A 9,157-nucleotide genomic window follows, 5' to 3' on the forward strand; every position below is an offset into this window, starting at 1 on the left:
GGGGAGCCGAGAGTACGATACACCATTATCGAGGATGTAGCAACTGAAACAAATATTGATAGGATAATCCTCCTAGCAAGCAACCATGAGAAAATATCTAAAAACAATCCGACGAAGCAAAATCGAAGGCCAATATCTAGAAAAATTTAGTCGCCCAACACCATTATTGACATCAAGAAGGAGATCTCGTCGTCGAATGAACGACCAACGATCACTTATCGTAGACAATGTCATCTTCGATCCAAATTAATTGACTCCGCTTTATCTAATATGGATGTACTCTAGATACATTTATCAACTAGATATATTAGTATCTAGATAAAATGGAGTCAACTAGTTTGAATCTGAGGAAGTACCGAAGTCCTAATATATCAAACATACTTACACTAAAAACTCCATACATAGATCGGGTTCTCTACTTCTACCCAGCACCGCTAAAAAAAGGTAAGACCGATGGCAGAACAGAACAATTGGAGGCCCCAAGCTACCGCTTACTCACGGTCATGGATGAAGCTTAAGCAAAGAGTGCCACGTTTAATTCTGTGCGCACGAACACGACATGACATTGTACTCTTCACAACTAGTAGTAATTACATATAATTCTACTCTTAATTTGATGCAGCTATTGATCTCAAGAAACCAAAGAACGCATGCTCCCGTAACTTCCTTTTACAGGGCAGAACTCACTGAAAAGAACGCTGTAGTACTTGTAGTAGAACGTGTCCGTTCAGTAAGTATCGACGACGAAGACGCAGACCGGCCGAACGATGGGTGAACCGATCACCGCAGCACGGGTCTGGTCGGGTCGTCCGTCTGGTCGTCGGAGCTGAGCGAGAAGACGTCGACGGGGGCGTAGGTGCCGTCGATCTCATCTGCGGCTACACCGCTGGACTGCGCGGGCGCGCACGAGGGCCTGTTGTCGAGGAAGAGCACGACGACGGTGATGTCGTCGTGGAAGCGCCTCCTGCGTCCCTTCTCGATGGCGGCGATGCTCTCGTACTTCATGTCCTTCTTCCTGGCGGCCTCCAGCTGCGCGGCGCGCACCAGCCGCATCGCCACGCCCTTCCTCGGGCTGCGGGCCACGATGTCCACGGCCGCCTCGTCGGTGAGCTGCTCCCACAGCCCGTCGGACGCGAAGATGAGGAACTGGTCCCCGGGCCGGAGCTTGCGGGCCCTGACCGACGGCACGGCGCTCATGACCGGCCGCCGCATCGGGAACGGGCAGATGGTCTGCATCAGCGCCGGGCTGCACATGTCGGGCCGCTTGAGGTAGGCGTCCCCGATGGAGCGGGACACGGTGATGATGCCCTTGATCCGCCACACGCCGTGCGCGCTGGTGACGATGTGCGGGTCGTCCGGGTGCGCCTCCACCACCTCCCGCCTGACGGCCTCGTCGGACACGTTGTGGTCCCGCGAGAGCCGCTCCGCCACGGTCCTTCGTTTCCCCCTGTCGCCGGGCGCGGCGCGGCGGCCCAGCACCGCGCGCGAGTCGCCCAGGTTGGCCACGTAGAGCGTGCCGTCCTCGATGGCGCCCACCAGGCAGCAGGAGCCCACGGACACCAGCCGCGGCTGCGTCGGCCAGGACTTGGCCACCATGTCCATGAACTCGTCCTCCGTCGCCCCGAACGCCTGCCTGATCACCTCCGCCGACAGGCCGCCGTTCTCGGACGCGAACTCTGCAGCAAAGTGGGTGTAGGTCAGTCAACGGAACAATCGTGAAGTGGGGTCAAAAGAGAAGCGCACGCGCGCAGTAGGCAGTTGGTACCTTGGATGAGGGAGAAGAGGCGTGCGTTGACGAAGCGGGCGGCGTCGGGGCCGCCGTGGCCGTCGTAGACGCCGACGAGCGTGGAGGCGGGGGAGACGAGCACCTGCGCCTGGTCCTCGAGCGCCTCGTTGGCCTGGGCGACGGCGACGGAGTAGTCGCCGGAGGCGTGCGCCTTGAGGGCGACGTCCCACAGCAGCCCGTCGTCGGCGACGCTCCCGGACCGACCACCACCGTCGCCGCGGTCAAAGCAGCAGCAGGACGGCAGCCACCGCCGTAAACACCCCATGCTCCGGCGAGAGTAGCTACTGGCGCTCTGTGCTCTCCAGTTGGTGTTTGTATCTGCGAAGCGGAAGGAGAGTGACCGATCTTGTGTGCGAGTGTGACAAGCGGCGTGGCGCGTGTATAGGCGACGAGTAAGCGCGTAGGATGGAGTAGCGGTGGATGGCGGGGGCACGGCACGACGGAAAGGAGCAGGACGTGTGCGTTGCGTGGAAGACGCGTTCGTCAGTTGGGCTATCGGCCGTTCGTTCAAACCCCTTTCCTCCGGTCGCGGCTCGCGCGCGCGCGCTTGCGGCCGAAGCAGATGACCGATCTCGGTTTGTCTGCTTGCCCACACTGCACTGGTCAGCAGTGGCCGACCGTCTGAACTCAAAGAGGTTTTCCTGCGAAATTTTTGAACATTATTTCTGATCGGAATATGCTTGCTCCTCAGACTATGCTAGATTCAGTTAATTTCTTCGTCTACCTCAATTGCTGCACCCCTCCCTTTGGAGAAATTGATTAGCGTGTATGAAAATGAAAGGACGCATGATGGTACCTTAGACCATCTCCAGTCGCGTCCCCTAGACCGCGCCGGATTGAGTGTTTGGGGACGTGTTTTGTTCGTGCCGCGTTTAGGGGACGTCGCTCCCAGCCGCGTCCCCCAAACGCCGCTCCCAATCAGAAATTCAAATTGTTGCATTTAAAAGAGATCGTTCCCGCCGAATCGTCGCGATCAGAGTAGCGGCGATCAAAGTACTGGGCGCGCGATCATATTACAGATCGGTGGTGCATGGTAATTAGAAGAAGGGGTTGGGCGACGGTGACATATCCTGAGTCGACGCAGGCCCGTCGATCACGATGACCTCGTCGCAATCTTCCCGGTGCTGTGCATGCTCTGTCTGCTCCGTCGCCGATGCAGAGACCGACGCAGGTGTAGCAGTAGAAGACGCGTCAACCGGCTCTTGCTCCGCGGTTGCTGCCGCTTCCTAGCCCGCCGCGTCGGCCGCCGACATTTTGGCTTCGATGTCGTCGAGGATCTGGCCTTTGAAGAAGTTGTGCGCCGCCCGCATCCGGGAAGACATTCCCTCTATCGACGCTCTCAACAGGGACATGTCGTCCCTGCATTTCTTCAGCTCCAACTTCTCCTCTTGTCTCTTGAGCAGCACCACCCACCTTTCGTCGGCCTTTTTATCGCGGGAGAGAAAGGTCGAGGAGACATCGGCGAGGCATTTCGTGATCGACGCCTACGTCTTCTCACACGATGCGGCGTCGGCCAAGGCGGCCTTGGCAGCCTTATTTCCAGTAGGACGCCCTGCCGATGTTGCAAGCGGCGCGTCCCGGATCAATGGCGCCCTTCCCTTGGACAGCGACAGGCGCGTCAACCGCCATTTCTCGTTCACTTTGAGCTTGCTATAGCAATGCATCAGCGTAAACGACTTATGCCCATCCGAGTTCCTACGGTAAACCTCCATGGCTAGGCGCGACGAGACGCGTCGCTGCGCCTCTGCGGGAACTGCACCGTTGCTGCGCGCCAATAACTTCCGTCGCGAGGTAGGCGACAGTTAGGTTAAAATTTATTGTGCCGCTGACGGGTCGGCCCCGCCACTCCCCGCTGATACGTCTCCGACGTATCGATAATTTCTTGTGTTCCATGCCACATTATTGATGTTATCTACATGTTTTATGCACACTTTATGTCATATTCGTGCATTTTCTGGAACTAACCTATTAACAAGATGCCGAAGTGCCAGTTCCTGTTTTCTGCTGTTTTTGGTTTCTGAAATCCTAGTAACGAAATATTCTCGGAATCGGACGAAATCAACGCCCAAGTTCCTATTTTCATCGGAAGCATCCAGAACACCCGGGAAGGACCAGAGGGGAGCCCTGGGGGCCCCACACCACACCCCGGCGCGGCCAGGGGGGGGGCGCGCCCCCCTATAGTGTGGGCCCCCCAGGTGCCCCCCTGCGCCGCCTCTTCGCCTATAAAAGCCCTTTCGACCTAAAAACGCAGTACCAATTGACGAAACCCACAGAAACCTTCCAGAGCCGCCGCCATCGCGAAGCCAAGATCTGGGGGACAGGAGTCTCTGTTCCGGCACGCTGCCGGAGCGGGAAGTGCCCCGGAAGGCTTCTCCATCGACACCGCTGCCATCTCCACCGCCATCTTCATCACCGCTGCTGCTCCCATGAGGAGGAGTAGTTCTCCATCGAGGCTCGGGGCCGTACCGGTAGCTATGTGGTTAATCTCTCCCATGTACTTCAATACAATGATCTCATGAGCTGCTTTACATGATTGAGATTCATATGAGTTTTGTATCACTACTATCTATGTGCTACTCTAGCAAAGTTATTAAAGTAGTTCTATTCCTCCTGCACGTGTGTAAAGGTGACAGTGTGTGCACCGTGTTAGTACTTGGTTTATGCTATGATCATGATCTCTTGTAGATTGCGAAGTTAACTATTGCTATGATAATATTGATGTGATCTATTCCTCCTACATATGCATGAAGGTGACAGTGTGCATGCTATGTTAGTACTTGGTTTAGTCTTTTGATCTATCTTACACTATAAGGTTACTTAAATATGAACAAATTGTGGAGCTTGTTAACTCCGGCATTGAGGGTTCGTGTAATCCTACGCAATGCGTTCATCATCCAACAAGAGTGTAGAGTATGCATTTATCCGTTCTGTTATGTGATCAATGTTGAGAGTGTCCACTAGTGAAAGTGTAATCCCTAGGCCTTGTTCCTAAATACTGCGTTACTACTTGCTTGTTTACTGTTTTCTTAGCGTTACTCTGTCTGCAATACCACCACCATCAACTACACGCCAAGCAAGCTATTTTCACGGCACCGTTGCTACTGCTCATATATATTCATACCACCTGTATTTCACTATCTCTTCGCCGAACTAGTGCACCTATTAGGTGTGTTGGGGACACAAGAGACTTCTTGCTTTGTGGTTGCGGGGTTGCATGAGAGGGATATCTTTGACCTCTTCCTCCCTGAGTTCGATAAACCTTGGGTGATCCACTTAAGGGAAAACTTGCTGCTGTTCTACAAACCTCTGCTCTTGGAGGCCCAACACTGTCTACAGGAAAAGGAGGGGGAAGTAGACATCAAGCACTTTTCTGGCGCCGTTGCCGGGGAGGAAATGTAAAAGGTACTCACACTCCGGACCTCGGCTACCAAGCTATTTTCCGCGGTTGTAAGTACTCAAAGCTATTTCCTTTAGATCCTGCAATTGCAACTTTTTGTTTCTTGTTTACACTAGTAAGGCATAATGGAAAACATCTGTGAGCTTTTTATTCTATTTCCTGAGTCAAGACATGAATGGTTTAATGCAAAAATTAAAAAACCCATGGAACATGTTAGTATGAACACTTTGAATACCATTGTTGCTAATGATATGGAAAATTCTAAGCTTGGGGAAGCTGGTTTTGATGAGCATGATCTTTTTAGTCCCGCAAGCATTGAGGAGAAAATTTTCTTTGATGATACTTTGCCTCCTATTTATGATGATTATAATGATAGTAGTCTTTTGTTACCACCTGTTATGGAGGATGAATTTGATTATGAATACAATATGCCTCCTATATTTGATGATGAGAATAATAATGATAGCTACTTTGTTGAATTTGCTCCCACTACAACTAATAAAATTGATTATGCTTATGTGGAGAGTAATAATTTTATGCATGAGACTCATGATAAGAATGCTTTATGTGATAGTTATATTGTTGAGTTTGCTCATGTTTCTACTGAAAGTTATTATGAGAGAGGAAAATATGGTTGTAGAAATTTTCATGTTACTAAAACACCTCTCTATATGCTGAAATTTTTGAAGCTACACTTGTTTTATCTTCCTATGCTTGTTACTTTGCTCTTCATGAACTTGTTTCTTTACAAGATTCCCTTTCATAGGAAGCATGTTAGGCTTAAATGTGTTTTGAATTTGCCTCTTGATGCTCTCTTTTGCTTCAAATGCTATTTCTTGCGAGTGCATCATTAAAACTGCTGAGCCCATCTTAATGGCTATAAAGAAAGAACTTCTTGGGAGATAACCCATGTGTTATTTTGCTACAGTAATTTGTTTTTATTTTGTGTCTTGGAAGTTGTTTACTACTGTAGCAACCTCTCCTTATCTTAGTTTTGTGTTTTGTTGTGCCAAGTAAAGCCGTTGATAGAAAAGTAAGTACTACATTTGGATTACTGCGCAGTCCAGATTTCTTTGCTGTCACGAATCTGGGTCCACCTCCCTGTAGGTAACTCAGAAAATTAAGCCAATTTACGTGCATGATCCTCAGATATGTACGCAACTTTCATTCAATTTGAGCATTTTCATTTGAGCAAGTCTGGTGCCATTTTAAAATTCGTCAATACGAACTGTTCTGTTTTGACAGATTCTGCCTTTTATTTCGCATTGCCTCTTTTGCTATGTTGGATGAATTTCTTTGATCCACTAATGTCCAGTAGCATTATGCAATATCCAGAAGTGTTAAGAATGATTGTGTCACCTCTGAATATGTTAATTTTTATTGTGCACTAACCCTCTAATGAGTTGTTTCGAGTTTGGTGTGAAGGAAGTTTTCAAGGGTCAAGAGAGGAGGATGATATACTATGATCAAGAAGAGTGAAAGCTCTAAGCTTGGGGATGCCCCGGTGGTTCACCCCTGCATATATCAAGAAGACTCAAGCGTCTAAGCTTGGGGATGCCCAAGGCATCCCCTTCTTCATCGACAAATTATCAGGTTCCTTCTCTTGAAACTATATTTTTATTCGGTCACATCTTATGTGCTTTGCTTGGAGCGTCTGTATGTTTCTTATTTTTGTTTGTGTTTGAATAAATTGGATTACATCATGCTTGTGTGGGAGAGAGACACGCTCCGCTGGTTCGTATGAACACATGTGTTCTTAGCTCATAATATTCATGGCGAAGTTTCTCCTTCGTTAAATTGTTATATGGTTGGAATTGGAAAATGATACATGTAGTAATTGCTATAAATGTCTTGGGTAATGTGATACTTGGCAATTGTTGTGCTCATGATTAAGCTCTTGCATCATATGCTTTGCACCCATTAATGAAGAAATACATAGAGCATGCTAAAATTTGGTTTGCATATTTGGTTTCTCTAGAGTCTAGATATTTTCTAGTAAGATGTTTGAACAACAAGGAAGACAATGTATAGTTTTATAATGCTTGTAATATGTCTTTTATGTGAGTTTTGCTGTACTAGTTCATCCTTGTGTTTGTTTCAAATAAGCCTTGCTAGCCTAAACCTTGTATCGAGAGGGAGTACTTCTCATGCATCCAAAATACTTGAGCCAACCACTATGCCATTTGTGTCCACTATACCTACCTACTACATGGTATTTTCCGCCATTCCAAAGTAAATTGCTTGAGTGCTACCTTTAAAATTCCATCATTCACCTTTGCAATATATAGCTCATGGGACAAATAGCTTAAAAACTATTGTGGTATTGAATATGTAATTATGCACTTTATCTCTTATTAAGTTGCTTGTTGTGCGATAACCATGTTTACTGGGGACGCCATCAACTTTTCTTTGTTGAATTTCATGTGAGTTGCTATGCATGTCCGTCTTGTCTGAAGTAAGAGAGATCTACCACCTTATGGTTAAGCATGCATATTGCTAGAGAAGAACATTGGGCCGCTAACTAAAGCCATAATCCATGGTGGAAGTTTCAGTTTTGGACATATATCCTCAATCTCAAATGAGAAAATTATTAATTGTTGTTACATGCTTATGCATAAAAGAGGAGTCCATTATCTGTTGTCTATGTTGTCCCGGTATGGATGTCTAAGTTGAAGAATAATCAATAGCGAGAAATCCAATGCGAGCTTTCTCCTTAGACCTTTGTACAGGCGGCATAGAGGTACCCCTTTGTGACACTTGGTTAAAACATGTGCATTGTGATGATCCGGTAGTCCAAGCTAATTAGGACAAGGTGCGGGCACTATTGGTACACTATGCATGAGGCTTGCAACTTATAAGATATAATTTACATGATGCATATGCTTTATTACTACCGTTGACAAAATTGTTTCATGTTTTCAAAATCAAAGCTCTAGCACAAATATAGCAATCGATGCTTTTCCTCTATGGAGGACAATTCTTTTACTTTCAATGTTGAGTCAGTTCACCTATTTCTCTCCACCTCAAGAAGCAAACACTTGTGTGAACTGTGCATTGATTCCTACATATTTGCTTATTGCACTTATTATATTACTCTATGTTGACAATATCCATGAGATATACATGTTATGAGTTGAAAGCAACCGCTGAAACTTAATCTTCCTTTGTGTTGCTTCAATGCCTTTACTTTGAATTATTGCTTTATGAGTTAACTCTTATGCAAGACTTATTGATGCTTGTCTTGAAGTGCTATTCATGAAAAGTCTTTGCTTTATGATTCACTTGTTTACTCATGTCATTACCATTGTTTTGATCGCTGCATTCACTACATATGCTTTACAAATAGTATGATCAAGGTTATGATGGCATGTCACTCCGTAAATTATCCGTGTTATCGTTTTACTCGCTCGGGACGAGCGTAACTAAGCTTGGGGATGCTGATACGTCTCCGGCGTATCGATAATTTCTTGTGTTCCATGCCACATTATTGATGTTATCTACATGTTTTATGCACACTTTATGTCATATTCGTGCATTTTCTGGAACTAACCTATTAACAAGATGCCGAAGTGCCGGTTCTCGTTTTCTGCTGTTTTTGGTTTCGAAATCCTAGTAACGAAATATTCTCGAATCGGACGAAATCAACGCCCAAGTTCCTATTTTCATCGGAAGCATCCAGAACACCCGGGAAGGACCAGAGGGGAGCCTTGGGGGCCCCACACCACACCCCGGCGCGGCCAGGGGGGGGGCGCGCCCCCCTATAGTGTGGGCCCCCCAGGTGCCCCCCTGCGCCGCCTCTTCGCCTATAAAAGCCCTTTCGACCTAAAAACGCAGTACCAATTGACGAAACCCACGAAACCTTCCGCAGCCGCCGCCATCGCGAAGCCAAGATCCGGGGGACAGGAGTCTCCGTTCCGGCACGCTGCCGGAGCGGGGAAGTGCCCCGGAAGGCTTCTCCATCGACACCGCTGCCA

General features: G+C 47.9%; 1 protein-coding gene across 1 annotated transcript; it reads right to left on the bottom strand.

Annotated features, from left to right (window-relative positions):
* Nucleotides 1-456: 456 nt before the first annotated feature.
* Nucleotides 457-2,129, bottom strand: LOC124696524 (probable protein phosphatase 2C 29). The gene is made up of 2 exons (XM_047229240.1): nucleotides 1,766-2,129; nucleotides 457-1,676 (listed from the first exon to the last, which is right to left on the bottom strand). The coding sequence occupies exons 1-2, from the start codon at nucleotides 2,049-2,051 to the stop codon at nucleotides 781-783; spliced, it is 1,182 nt and encodes a 393-aa protein (XP_047085196.1). The 5' UTR covers nucleotides 2,052-2,129; the 3' UTR covers nucleotides 457-780.
* Between the last annotated feature and the right edge of the window lie 7,028 nt (nucleotides 2,130-9,157).

Source organism: Lolium rigidum, chromosome 3 (genome assembly GCF_022539505.1).
Source record: "Lolium rigidum isolate FL_2022 chromosome 3, APGP_CSIRO_Lrig_0.1, whole genome shotgun sequence".
Taxonomy (NCBI): Eukaryota; Viridiplantae; Streptophyta; class Magnoliopsida; order Poales; family Poaceae; genus Lolium; species Lolium rigidum.

What these genes read in the sequence shown, in the direction of transcription:
- LOC124696524 (XM_047229240.1), bottom strand. Translation starts at nt 2,051, where the DNA reads ATGGGGTGTTTACGGCGGTGGCTGCCGTCCTGCTGCTGCTTTGACCGC. An exon ending in CCTCTTCTCCCTCATCCAAG is followed by an intron (nt 1,677 to 1,765) that starts GTACCAACTGCC and finishes ACTTTGCTGCAG; the next exon opens with AGTTCGCGTCCGAGAACGGC.